We start from the raw sequence: 14,975 nt of genomic DNA on the forward strand, positions 1-14,975 counted from the left end.
AGATGAGTAAGACTGGGACCATTCAGCTTGGAAAAGAGACAACTAAGGGGGGGGGTATGATAGAGGTATATAAAATCATGACAGGTGTGGAGAAAGTATATAAGGCAGTGTTATTTACTCCTCCTCATAACACAAGAACCAGGAATCACCAAATGAAATTAATAGGCGGCAGGTTTAAAACAAAAAATAGGAAGTATTTCTTCATGCAATGCACACTCAACCTGTGGAACTGTTTGCCAGAGGATGTTGTGAAGGCCAAGACTATAACACGGTTCAAAAAAGAACTAGATAAATTCATGGAGGATAGGTCCATCAATGGCTATTAGCCAGGATGGGCAGTGATGGTGTCCCTAGCCTCAATTTGCCAGAAGCTGCGAATAGGTGACAGGGAAAGGATCACTTGAAGATTACCTGTTCTGTTCATTATCTCTGGAGTACCTGGCATTAGCCACTGTCGGAAGACAGGATACTGGGCTAGATGGATCTTTGGTCTGACCTAGTATGGCCATTCTTATGTTATTATATATGTTCAATTGGTAACAAACAAATGCATGAAGAGATCCAGGATGAGATTCTCTCAGTGGGAACTGGTTGGCCCTTAGCTCGGTCCTCAATTGCAAAAAAAAAAAAACTGCATGGAGAATCTAACAGAGTACACTCCAGACAGAAATCTAAAGTCCTGCTCACATACAACAACTGAAGTCTGTCCTCATCTCTATGTGCATGGGGTTTCAGGAAGAACATCGGCAAATAGATTGCTTGTTTAACATGAAAATTAGAGACTACCTTCACGAAAAATTTTGGGTGAGGATGGAGTTAAACTTTATTCTTATAGCAAATTATATAAGGAGGCTCTGACACTAGAGTTCTCAACTCACCCACCTTTCTGGCTAAGGTAAAACCCTACCCTCATACAGAGGTGGAGCAGACAGCAAGTTGCAAGGGGTTCAAATGGCAGTCCCATCAACTTTGCTAAGACCAAGTTCAGATCCCAAGGAGGGATAGGATCTTGCACATGTACCGTGCTATCTAATGTACCATTAGAGAGGCTATCAAAATTAAGAACACAATAATAGTGGGGGATTTCAATTATCCCCATATTGCCTGGGAACATTTCACTTCAGGACGAAATGCAGAGATAAAATTTCTCGATACTTTAAATGACTGCTTCATGGAGCAGCTGGTACGGGAACCCACAAGGGGAGAGGCAACTCTAGATTTAATCCTGAGTGGAGCGCAGGAGCTGGTCCAAGAGGTAACTATAGCAGGACCGCTTGGAAATAGTGACCATAATACAATAGCATTCAACATCCCTGTGGTGGGAAGAACACCTCAACTGCCCAACACTGTGGCATTTAATTTCAAAAGGGGGAACTATACAAAAATGAGGGGGTTAGTTAGACAAAAGTTAAAAGGTACAGGGACTAAAGTGAAATCCCTGCAAGTTGCATGGGCCCTTTTTAAAGACACCATAATGGAGGCCCAACTTCAATGTATACCCCAAATTAAGAAAAACAGTAAAAGAACTAAAAAAGAGCCACCGTGGCTTAACAACCATGTAAAAGAAGCAGTGAGAGATAAAAAGACTTCCTTTAAAAAGTGGAAGTCAAATCCTAGTGAGGCAAATAGAAAGGAGCACAAACACTGCCAACTTAAGTGCAAGAGTGTAATAAGAAAAGCCAAAGAGGAGTTTGAAGAACAGCCAGCCAAAAACACCAAAGGTAATAACAAAATGTTTTTTTAAGTACATCAGAAGCAGGAAGCCTGCTAAACAACCAGTGGGGCCCCTTGATGATCAAAATACAAAAGGAGCGCTTAAAGACGATAAAGTCATTGCGGAGAAACTAAATGGATTCTTTGCTTCAGTCTTCACGGCTGAGGATGTTAGGGAGATTCCCAAACCTGAGCTGACTTTTGTAGGTGACAAATCTGAGGAACTGTCACAGATTGAAGTGTCACTAGAGGAGGTTTTGGAATTAATTGATAAACTCAACATTAACAAGTCACCGGGACCAGATGGCATTCACCCAAGAGTTCTGAAAGAACTCAAATGTGAAGTTGTGGAACTATTAACTAAGGTTTGTAACCTATCCTTTAAATCGGCTTCAGGTACCCAATGACTTGAAGTTAGCTAATGTAACACCAATATTTAAAAAGGGCTCTAGGGGTGATCCCGGCAATTACAGACCGGTAAGACTAACGTCGGTACCGGGCAAATTAGTTGAAACAATAGTAAAGAATAAAATTGTCAGACACATAGAAAAACATAAACCCTTGAGCAATAGTCAACATGGTTTCTGTAAAGGGAAATCGTGTCTTACTAATCTATTAGAGTTCTTTGAAGGGGTCAACAAACATGTGGACAAGGGGGATCCGGTGGACATAGTGTACTTAGATTTCCAGAAAGCCTTTGACAAGGTCCCTCACCAAAGGCTCTTACGTAAATTAAGCTGTCATGGGATAAAAGGGAAGGTCCTTTCATGGACTGAGAACTGGTTAAAAGACAGGGAACAAAGGGTAGGAATTAATGGTAAATTCTCAGAATGGAGAGGGGTAACTAGTGGTGTTCCCCAAGGGTCAGCCCTCGGACCAATCCTATTCAATTTATTCATAAATGATCTGGAGAAAGGGGTAAACAGTGAGGTGGCAAAGTTTGCAGATGATACTAAACTGCTCAAGATAGTTAAGACCAAAGCAGACGGTGAAGAACTTCAAAAAGATCTCACAAAACTAACTGATGGGCAACAAAATGGCAAATGAAATTTAATGTGGATAAATGTAAAGTAATGCATATTGGAAAAAATAACCCCAACTATACATACAACATGATGGGGGCTAATTTAGCTACAACGAGTCAGGAAAAAGATCTTGGCGTCATCGTGGATAGTTCTCTGAAGATGTGCACGCAGTGTGCAGAGGCGGTCAAAAAAGCAAACAGGATGTTAGGAATCATTAAAGAGGGGATAGAGAATAAGACTGAGAATATATTATTGCCCTTATATAAATCCATGGTACGCCCACATCTCGAATACTGTGTACAGATGTGGTCTCCTCACCTCAAAAAAGATATTCTAGCACTAGAAAAGGTTCAGAAAAGGGCAACTAAAATGATTAGGGGTTTAGAGAGGGTCCCATACGAGGAAAGATTAAAGAGGCTAGGACTCTTCAGCTTGGAAAAGAGAAGACTAAGGGGGGACATGATAAAGGCATATAAAATCATGAGTGATGTTGAGAAAGTGGATAAGGAAAAGTTATTTACTGATTCCCATAATACAAGAACTAGGGGTCACAAATGAAATTAATAGGCAGCAGGTTTAAAACAAATAAAAGGAAGTTCTTCTTCACGCAGCACACAGTCAACTTGTGGAACTCCTTACCTGAGGAGGCTGTGAAGGCTAGGACTATAACAATGTTTAAAAGGGGACTGGATAAATTCATGGTGGCTAAGTCCATAAATGGCTATTAGCCAGGATGGGTAAGAATGGTGTCCCTAGCCTCTGTTCGTCAGAGGATGGAGATGGACGGCAGGAGAGAGATCACTTGATCATTGCCTGTTAGGTTCACTCCCTCTGGGGCACCTGGCATTGGCCACTGTCGGTAGACAGATACTGGGCTAGATGGACCTTTGGTCTGACCCGGTACGGCCTTTCTTATGTCTCCCACAGTATTCTTGCCAACAAGTTAAAGAAGTATGGGCTGGATGATTGGACTATAAGGTGGATAGAAAGCTGGCTAGATCGTCGGGCTCAATGGGTAGTGATCAACGGCTCCATGTCTAGTTGGAAGCCGATTTCAAGTGGAGTGTTCCAAGGGTCGGTCTTGGGGGCGGTTTTGTTCAATATCTTCATTCATGATCTGGAGGATGGCATGGACTGCACTCTCAGCAAGTCTGCAGATGACACTGAACTGGGAGGAGTGGTAGATACGCTGGAGGGTAGGGATAGGATACAGAGGGACCTAGACAAATTAGAAGATTGGGCCAAAAGAAACCTGATGAGGTTCAACAAGGATAAGTGCAGAGTCCTGCATTTAGGACGGAAGAATCCCATTCACTGTTACAGACTAGGGACCGAATGGCTAGGAAGCAGTTTTGCAGAAAAGGACCTCGGGGTTACAGTGGACAAGCTGGATATGAGTCAACAGTGTGCCCTTGTTGCCAAGAAGGCTAACGGCATTTTGGGCTGTATAAGTAGGGGTATTGCCAGCAGATTCAGGGACGTGATCATTCCCCTCTAGTCGACATTGGTGAGGCCTCATCTAGAGTACTGTGTCCAGTTTTGGGCCCCACACTACAAGAAGGATGTGGAAAAATTGGAAAGAGTCCAGCAGAGGGCAACAAAAATGATTAGAGGGCTGGAGCACATGATTTATGAGGAGAGGCTGAGGGAACTGGGATTGTTTAGTCTGCAGAAGAGAAGAACGAGGGGGGATTTGATAGCTGCTTTCAACTACCTGAAAGGGGGTTCCAAAGAGGATGAATCTAGACTGTTCTCAGTGGTTCCTGATGACAGAAGAAGGAGTAATGGTCTCAAGTTGCAGTGGGGGAGGTTTAGGTTGGATATTAGGAAAAACTTTTTCACTCAGAGTGGTGAAGCACTGGAATCGGTTACCTAGAGAGGTGGTGGAATCTCCTTCCTTAGCGGTTTTTAAAGTCAGGCTTGACAAAGCCCTGGCTGGGATGATTTAGTTGGGAATTGGTCCTGCTTTGAGCAGGGGGTTGGACTAGATGACCTCCTGAGGTCCCTTCCAACCCTGATATTCTATGATTCTATGATAATTTGACCAATCCCTTTGGGAATCTGGTAATGATGGAGTTAAAGAAAAGAGATCTACTCTCCACCGAAGAATGGACTTTTATAGAGCTAATTGCCAAACTTTGTAGTTTTAAAGTATAGAAGATAGTTCAGTTCAAGGGTGCATTGGGAATATGCCCTTCTGATGGGACAAAATGGAGAAACACTTCAATTTAGCCAGCTAAGTGCCTCTAGCTGAGGGTTTTCATAGAATCGCAGGATTGGAAAGGACGTTGAGAGGTCTTCTAGTCAGTCCTGCCTTGAGTGCAAGGGACTGAAGTATTATCTAGACCATCCCTGACAAGCGTTTGTCTAACCTGCTCTTAAAAATCTTCAGTGACAGAGATTCCACAACCTCCCTAAGCAATGTATTCCAGTGCTTAACCATCCTGACAGGAAGATTTTCCTAATGTCCACCCTAAACTGCCCTTGCTGCAATTTAAGCCCATTGCTTCTTGTCCTTCTTGTCTATTATTCAGAAGCTGTGATGTTATCTGATTAAAATATGACCATATGGACCATTGTTGCAACCACTGTTATATATTTGCAACAAGTCTTGTAAAAAGGTTGTCAAGGGAGGTGTCTATGAAAAGGTTATGATTTGCTGGTTATGATTATGCTATCTGTATGCAAGTATCATTTTTGTATTTGAAGTTATGAGTATTGGCGCTATACCTATATTTCAAATGTTTGCTCCTGGGGTAATGCCCACAAAGTAGTTAGCCTGCACATCTTTGCGGGACTATTCAAATTAAGTGGCTCATCAAGAAACACTTAACTGACAATGGACCATGAGACATGCCTATCTACACTGTATGGACTGTCCTGCAAACCTGTTTTTTGGGGCATAGGTAATGATTTCCTGCAATGACTTGGTGAAATGCATGGAAATGTGACTTGTCCATGTGACTCCAAACCCCATCTTGTCACTGTACTTTTCCAAGGTATGAACAATGGGATTCCCTCCACATGGCAGAAGATATAAAAGGCCCTGGAAACTCCTCCATTTTGCCTCTTTCCTGCTCTAGCCTCTTTCTTACCCAAACCTCCGGACTATGGATTATACTAATGGGAGCATTTTAGCCAATGGACTGAGGTCCTTCCACTGATTCGGAAGCAACCAGAGACTTGACTTAAACCAGCAGTTTATTCCATCACTGCAACAAGCCTGAACCAAGAACTTTGCATTTATTGTATTATTTGATTCCTTTAATCAATTTTCTCTCTCACCTTTCTTTCTATGAATAAACCTTCCAATTTTAGCTACTCATGGATTGGAATCAGTGTGATTTTGGGGTAAGATCTGAGTTATATATTGACCTACGTGTGTGACTGGTCCTTTGGGATCACAAGAACCTTTTATTTGATGAGACTGGTTGTAAAGAACCACTCATCTTTAAATCCAGTGCTTGGGGGGGGCGGTAATACAAGGACCAGAATACAGAAGGAAACTGCTTTTATGACTTCTTGTTAGCCAGTGTGGTGAAACAGGAATTTACTTTGTTCCTGGTTTGGTCTATCCTATGGAGGATTAGCCACCAGCCTTGGGGTGTATCTGCCCTATTTTGCAGCAGTTTGTCCTTAATTTGGCACTCTCAATTGTGACGTCCAGAAGGCACGGTTACAGAAGCACTTTCTGAACATCCTTAGAACAAGATCTCGCCAAAGGCATTAACCATGAAGCACTCATGCCATCAGGCCTAGGATTGCAGACTGGGATGCAGCAGGCACCTGTGGTCCTGAGAAAACATGTCTGGATCCAGTGGGACAGTTGAAGCTTGACTGATAAAGTTAGTAGCAGCGACTTTGACATCAGTGCTAGAAGGATGACATGAGCATGGTCTGTTTAACTATGAACAGGCAGCAAGGGAATCAGAGGGAAGGCAAAGAGGAGCGAGTCCTTCAGGGTAGCAGAAAAGCATATTTAAATAAGCCTGGGCTGGGACCTCTCTGGAAACAAAACCAATGGCATTTTCTGTTGGACTTTATTGCAAACAGATCCACTTAGATAGTCCCTCAGAGCTGAAAGATCAATCTGGCCATGTCTAGGCATGACGATCACTCATGGTGTTCAGAGAAGGTCCTGCTCAGTTGATCTGCCTATGTGTTGTGCTTCCCTGGAAGGTAAGCAGACGGGAAATTAATTGAATTGTTACACAAAAGTCTCAGAGACAAATTGCCTTGTGGGATAGCTGGGTCGATCAGGTTCCTCCCTGTTTACATAAAACACAGTTGCAGAGTTGTCTGTTAGAATTAACAAGTTCCTTCCTACTTTATGTGGGAGGAAAGCTGAATAGGCTAGTCATACCTCCTCTTGCTTTGGGGATAAGTAATTTGTGGGAACAGAAGCCTTCCCCCGGAGTCCTAACGGGCCCTGCCAGAAGAAGCAACTGGACCTTGTACTGAAGGATGATCTCATGAGAGTCATCCCTGAGGAAGGACAGGGAAGGGGAGTGAGAAGGAGTAGAGGAAATGAACTGGAGGGCACGTCCCAGTTCCACTGTGCTTAAGACCCACCGATCTGATGCAACTCAGGCCCAAGCACTTAGGAAGTGGAATAAGAGATTTGTAAACAAAAGGTGGGAAAGAGATCAAACTACAGGAACTGATCCATTACCCTCGATCAGTGCATCAGAATGTCTGGACAAGACGGCTGGACTGGATGAGCTCACTAATACTGGAGGATGTTGTGTCCTATCGCCTCTGCCCTTTCTCCTCAGCAGATCTTGAGACTGGGGAGCAAAACCCTGATGTCTGTGTGGCAGATGAGGACAGAATTGTTTCCTCTGCTGCTGGAGTACAGATTCCAAGAGGTTTAATGTCACAGTAGAATCTTTTAGGCTATGGACCCCATTTGTCCATCATATCTGAAAACAAAGAGGGACCTTCAAAAGGGAGGTCCTGGGTGGTCTGCTGGACTTCTGTGGAAACCCAGGTGATTGCCATGAACACCTTTTCATAGAAATGGCTGATGCCCTGCTTCAAGCTGTCGTGTGAGAGCCATCTGAATTGTCCTGGAAAGCAGTTCTGGCAACTAGCTTGCCCTCATCCACTATTACCGCAAATTCTTGCCTACAGTACTCTGGTAACTTGTCTTTAAATTAGGGGTGTCAATTAATCGCAGTTAACTAACGGGATTAACTCAAAAAAAATCACGATTAATTGCACTGTTAAACAACAGAATACCAATTAAAATTTATTAAATAGTTTTAGATGTTTTTCTACATTTTCAAATATATTCATTTCAATTACAACACAGAATACAAAGTTTGCAGTGCTCACTTTATATTATTTTTATTACAAATATTTGCACTATGAAATTGATAAAAAAATAGTATTTTCCAAGTCACCTCATACAAATACTGTAGTGCAATCTCTTTATCATGAAAGTGCAACTTACAAATGTAGGCTTTTTTGTTACATAACCGCACTCAAAAACAAAACACTGTAAAACTGTGGAGCCTACAAGTCCACTCAGTCCTACTTCTTGTTCAGCCAACCGCTAAGACAATCATTATCACGATTAATTGTGATTTGTTTGTTTACATTTACAGGACATAATGCTGCCCACTTCTTAATTAGAATGTTACCTGAAAGTGAGAACAGACGTTCGCATGGCACTGTTGTAGCTGGCATCACAAGATATTTACATGCCAGATGCACTAAAGATTCATATGTCCCTTCATGCTTCAACCACCATTCCAGAGGACATGCTTCCATGCTGATGATGCTCATTAAAAAAATAATGCATTAATTAAATTTGTGACTGAACTCCTTGGGGGAGAATTGTATGTCTGCTGCTCTGTTTTACCCTCATTCTGCCATATATTTCATGCTATAGCAGTCTCGGATGATGACCCAGCACACGTTGTTCGTTTTAAGAACACTTTCACTGCAAATTTGATGAAATGCAAAGGTGGTACCAATGTAAGTTTTCTAAAGATAGCTACAGCACTTGACCCAATATTTAAGAATCTGAAGTGCCTTCCAAAATCTGAGAGGAACAAGATGTGAAACATGCTTTCAGAAGTCTTAAAAGAGCAACACTCTGATACAGAAACTACAGACCCCAAACCACCAAAAAAAAAAAAAAAAATCAACCTTCTGTTGGTGGCATCTGACTCAGATGATGAAAATAAACATGCATCGGTCTGCACTGCTTTGGATAGTTATTGAACAGAACCTGTCATCAGCATGGATGCATGTACTCTGGAATGATGGCTGAAGTATCAAGGGACATATGAATCTTTAGCACATCTGGCATGTAAATATCTTGCAACACCGGCTACAACAACGCCATTCAAATGCCTGTTCTCACTTTCAGGTGACATTGTAAACAAGAAACAGGCAGCATTATCTTCTGCAAATGTAAACAAACTTGTTTGTCTGAGCGATTGGCTGAACAAGATGTAAGACTGATTGGACTTCTAGGCTCTGAAGTTTTACATTGTTTTGTCTGAGTGCATTTTTTGTACATAATTCTACATTTGTAAGTTCAACTTTCATGATAAAGAGACTGCACTACAGTACTCATATTCAGTGAATTGAAAAATACTATTTCTTTTGTTTTTTACAGTACAAATATTTGTAATCAAAATAAATATAAAGTGAGCACTGTACACTTTGTATTCTGTGTTGTAACTGAGATCAATATATTTGAAAATGTAGAAAACATCCAAAAATATTTAAATAAATGGTGTTTTTATTGTTTTAACAGCGCGATTAATCGCAATTAATCACTTGACAGCCCTACTTTAAATTTTATAACTTTCTCCCAAAGAATGAAGTCCTAGAAGCTCAGGCGTGCCTGCTGGTTTGGAATCCTGAGTTGCAGATTCCCTATACAATAAAATTTCTTTCCAAACAAGTCCAGCCTTCTCAAATCTTTGCCCTTCAGTGTCAATGCTTGGTGTCCTTGTACCTCCCATTCACTAGGAGCTACGACCACCAAGAAACCTGGGGGAGGGCTAGAGTAAATATTTTCATAACCCTCAGAGGGTATGTAGTACCTCATCTCAGCTCACTTTGCTGTGGAGGGGAAGGAGAATGATGTGTGCCACTGCCCTTAACTGTCTCTGTAATGGCTTCATTAATCAGCAGAACCACCTAAGAGGGGCCATCGATACCAGAGTGTTGATAAATTCACAAGAGCTTTCACGCACCTCCTCTACCTGACTGTCAACAGCCTTGTCTGGCAACAAGGAAGAGTATGCCACAGTATTCACAGGTGGTGCCTGTTCCATAACTTGTGGTGGGGAAGTCACCGAAGTGACTTTTGGCTGCTCAGTACCAGGTACTAGAGAATGATGCTTTTGGTGCCAATGCCCCCAGAGCAATCTTGATGACTGTAGGGAGGTCTAAGTGGGAAGTGGTACACCTCATGGTGTCTATAAAAGACACTGATATGGGCCTGGAATCCACCCCCGAGGGGGCCATAGCCCCTTAGAAGGAGGCCTGTGCTTTGACTATCACATGACTCATGGTCTCCAACTCTCTGATGAAGGTTATGCCCTCTGTCTTGGATGGGACACAGACTAATGCCTCTAACCCTTTTCTTAGAATGGGACCAAGGAGCTGCAGATATCTCCAAAGTGCTCCGTACCGGCATCAATATACTTGGGGTGCTCCGTGAGTGAACATTTGAGCCTCACAACTCTTTCTTTGAGTGGAGCTTAAATCCCTTACAACTGTGACATTTGTCACTTACGGGGGGATTCTCCCCAACATTTCAAGCAGGCCAGGTGTGGGGTCACTGAGTGGCATAGGCTTACCACAAGTCCAGCAGGACTGAACACCTGGTGGGCATAGCATCGTTCCAGTACCAATCCCAGTACTGAAAGATGAAAAACTGGTCCAAAAAGACCTAAGACTGAAATCTATCATTTAAACAAGCTAAAAACAAACAAACTTCACTAACTAATTCCTAACAATAACAGGATATAGATATATAGATATAGATATATATAAAAGAAGCGAGGGAAGCACTTATGACAAGTCTGAGATTGCTCTGACAACCGTCGCATGCAGTAAGCAGGAACTGAGGGAGGTCAGAGGTGGCTTCACACTCTTAACTCTTATACCAGCATACAGTGGCATGTGGTGACAGAAGGCATTTGCACTGCCCCGATGGATACCACAGAGAAAAAGTTCTCTAACAACTGTGCAGGAGGCGCACACACATACTTACAGTGGGATGGACATGTGCAAGCACTTGAAGAATTACAGAGTATATCCCAGTTCCACTGTCCTCAGACCCCACCAGTCTGATGTAATGTGGGTACAAGCATGTAGGAAGTGGGACAACATGCTGCCAAAGGGAGATCTCTAGGAATGGTTTGCTGCGCTGCACCAAATAATCAAAAAGACTGCTTGGAAGCTGAAAATAATCTTGAGGTAGGAGAAGTGAAGTAGGTGGAGGTTTTGGTCTCCTCTTTTGATACCTGTGACACTTTTTTGAGCTGATGGGCTATCCCACTGGGTAGTACAGATACTTCTTTTGGACCTGAGGCTGAAACTGTTTCCTTTTAATAGCAGAGATATAAAATACCCAACAATTTCAGGGTCACCTGGAATATTTTAGAGTGCCGAGCCTCATCTGTTTTGCCTAAAAATAATTTTGGGACTTAAAAGGGCAAGTCTCTGTTGTGCAGTGCATTTCAGCTGGTATGCGTGATGCTTCCAGTCATGAAGCACAAGGCACAATGGCTTTTGCCATCCTGTAGGGAGGAGCAAGCAAGCAACTGATTCTCATTTATAAAGGCTTTAAATTCCTCTTTCACATCATCTGGTAATTTGTTCTGAAATTGAGACACTACATCCCAGTTTGAATAGTCATAGCTGGCAAGCAGTGCCTGGTGAGTCACAATTCTAAATTAGAGCTACAAGGTGGCTGAGGTAATATCTTTTATTGGATCAACTTCTGTTGGTGAGAGATAAGCTTTCAAGCTTACAGAGAGCTTCTCTGTCTCACCAACTGAAGTTGGTCCAATATAAGATATTACTTCACCCACCTTGTTTCTGGGACCAACTCAACTACAACAACATTGCATATAACAACTCTAAATTGTAAACTGGAAGAAGAATAAACCTTTCTCCCAAATAAATCAAGTTTTTTAATTTTTCATCCTTGGGAGCTGAATTAACCCAACCTTGGCTTGATTTTTCATCACTCTTCAGAAGCTCTTGCCTTGTAGTCATTGGTGACTGGAGAAGACAACTCTAAGACAGCAGCATCAGCAGGAAACTATGAGGAGATGTTATGCATAAATATTAAAGTTTCTGTTTGGTCAGGTGGAATAATCATCTCCCTATTATCCAGCATCAAGGAGAAGTGGCCCTCAAATCTGGGGAACTCCCAATGGGTTCCAGAAGGGCCTTTGCTGCACCTGGATAGGACTGGGGCTACTTAGGAAATTAATAAGGGATGACTATTATAACAGATTTTCCTGTTAGGGGATCAACAGAGAGAATGATTGTGGGCTAAGAAGGACTCACTGAGAGATACTATCTTGAAGAATTGTGAGTCTCCCAGCTGTAAATAATCATGCTTTCAAATATAAATTACGTAAACTGAGCATGTATAGACATCACAAAATATGTTTCTGGGAGAATGTTCTTGGCAATGAGGTTTCCTTTGTCTAAAAACCTATATAATGCTACTAGTATGGGAATTTAGTTGGGGGATGAAAACGGCGCATCCCTTCCAGATGCAAGAGAGTCACATATCCAGTTCTTAATCTGACAACAAAGGGTGGTAATGTAGCTATTACTTTCTGTATAGTGCTGTACTAATCTGATTGATAATCTTAGATTAAATAATTCCAATTAAGTCTTTTTCGACAATCTTGAGTCATTAACTCAGATACGCAACAACTGCATAAATTGATTTAGAGTAAAATAAATGCTGAGCACTATCTATGCCCTTCCTATTAACTGAAGATTTAAGTCACTTCCCTCTGTTCCCCCTACTGGTATAGCTTGTATTGCTCTTATTTTGGCTCTCTTGTTTATGAGGTTACCTTCCTTCAGATTAAGTCTCGTTTTACCAAAGTTCTAGGTATATTTAATGTTGGATAGTATAACTACACTTAGATTCACAGAATCACAGAAGATTAGTGTTGGAAGAGACCTCAGGAGGTCATCCAGTACAATCCCCTGCTCAAAGCAGGAGCAACACAAACTAAATCATCCCAGCCAAGGCTTTGTCAAGCCGAGCCTTAAAAACCTCTAAGGATGGAGATTTCACTACCTCCCTAGGTAACCCATTACAGTGCTTCATCACCCTCCTAGTGAAATAGTGTTTCCTCATATCCAACCTAGACCTCCCCCGCTGCAACTTGAGACCATTACTCCTTGTTCTGTCATCTGTCACCACTGAGAACAGCTGAGCTCCATCCTCTTTGGAACCCCTCTTCAGGTAGTTGAATGCTGCTATCAAATACCCCCTCACTTTTCTCTTCTGCAGACTAAACAGTTCCCTCAGCCTCTCCCCATAAGTCATTTGCCCCAGCCCCCTAATCATTTCTGTTGCTTTCCGCTGGACTCTCCAATTTGTCCACATCCTTTCTGTAGTGGGGGGGCTCAAAACTGGATGTAATACTCCAGATGTGGCCTCACCAGTGCCAAATAGAGGGGAATAATCACTTCCCTTGATCTGCTGGTAATGCTCCTACTAATGCAGCCCAATATGCTGTTAGCCTGCTTGGCAACGAGGTCACACTGCTGACTCATATCCAGCTTCTCGTCCACTGTAATCCCCAGGTCGTTTTCTGCAGAACTGCTGCTTAGCCAGGCGGTCCCCAGTCTGTAGCGCTGCATGGGATTCTTCCTTCCTAAGTGCAGGACTCTGCACTTGTCCTTGTTGAACCTCATCTGATTTTTTTTGGCCCAATCCTCCAATTTGTCTTAGGTCACTCTGGACCTTATCCTTACTCTCCAGCATATCTACCTCTTTCCCCAGCTTAGTGTCATCTGTGAACTTGCTGAGGGTGCAATCCATCCCATCATCCAGATCATTAATAAAGATGCTGAACAAAACCAGCCCCAGAATCGACTCCTGGGGCACTCTGCTTGATACCGGCTGCCAACTAGTCATCAAGCCGTTGATGACTACCCGCTGAGCCCGACAATCTAGCCAGCTTTCTAGCCACCTTATAGTCCATTCATCCAATCCATACTTGTTTAACTTGCTGGCAAGAATACTGTGGGCGACCGTATCAAAAGCTTTGCTAAAGTCAAGATATATCACTTCACCATAAAGTCCTTCCACTGTGACAAATATGATAAACTTAGCCCCTCTCTATTTTTCACTTCCCTTAAAGCTTCACTTTCATGCTGCTCCCTTGCCATGTACTGTGCTTCCTGAGCTGTATACAAAGCTACCATCTTCCTGCTTATTCTAGGGCACGATCCTGAAAGGTGAATGCCCTCAGGTCTCATCAACACCAATGAGATTTGAGGCCACTCAACACCCCTTAGAACTGTTCAAGAATGGTCCCTTCAATCCCTATTGAAAATCATAGAACCATAGAATATTAGGGTTGGAAGGGACCTCAGGAGGTCATCTAGTCCAACCCCCTGCTCAAAGCAGGACCAATCCCCAGACAGATTTTTGCCCCAGTTCCCTAAATGGCCCCCTCAAGGACTGAACTCTCAACCCTGGGTTTAGCAGGCCAATGCTCAAACCATTGAGCTATCCCTCCCCCCACTTTTTCCATGACACCTAGAAAGAACTAGTTGATGAAGTCTTCAAGGTATTTATTTTTAAAAGAACGTTTTGCTCTAACATGCTGTGCACTAGCCTTCACTGAGTAACCACAATCTTAGTGATGTTGCATCTGTCCTTCCTTTCCCAGCCCTTCCTGTTTTGTTCCTCACACTTCTCATTATGTCACGCCTTTCAGCTCCTCAGGACAGGGACAATGTCTTTTTAATATATAAAAAAATTCTTAAGTATTACAAAAAGGATAGCATAGGAATTTTAGCTCATACAATTTATAACATATTATTCTGGCCAACCACAGAACAAAATGTAGATCTTAGTTTCCAAACAATTAGTTCTACCCTGGAAAGTGTTTTCTCATCTACAACCATTCTGCCAACACATCCATGTATAACTTAAAAAAGGGGGTTAAAAATAGCAAGATATACAAAATCCCAATTAGTAGCAGTTGCCACAATAAC

General features: G+C 42.4%; 1 protein-coding gene across 10 annotated transcripts in view; it reads right to left on the reverse strand.

Moving 5' to 3' along the window:
* Positions 1 to 14,975, reverse strand: part of TRAPPC9 (trafficking protein particle complex subunit 9) — an 825,958-nt gene that overhangs the window by 466,411 nt on the left and 344,572 nt on the right. The window contains exon 20 of one of the 10 annotated variants that reach the window (XM_039525299.1): positions 6,842 to 6,910. The exons of the other annotated variants lie outside the window; for them this stretch is intronic. Within the exon in view, the coding sequence (XP_039381233.1) occupies positions 6,865 to 6,910 (46 nt within the window). The 3' untranslated portion in view covers positions 6,842 to 6,864. Of the gene's footprint in view, positions 1 to 6,841; positions 6,911 to 14,975 lie in introns of those variants that run through there. 10 annotated transcript variants of the gene reach the window in all.

This window comes from Mauremys reevesii, linkage group 2, assembly GCF_016161935.1.
Source record: "Mauremys reevesii isolate NIE-2019 linkage group 2, ASM1616193v1, whole genome shotgun sequence".
Classification (NCBI taxonomy): Eukaryota; Metazoa; Chordata; order Testudines; family Geoemydidae; genus Mauremys; species Mauremys reevesii.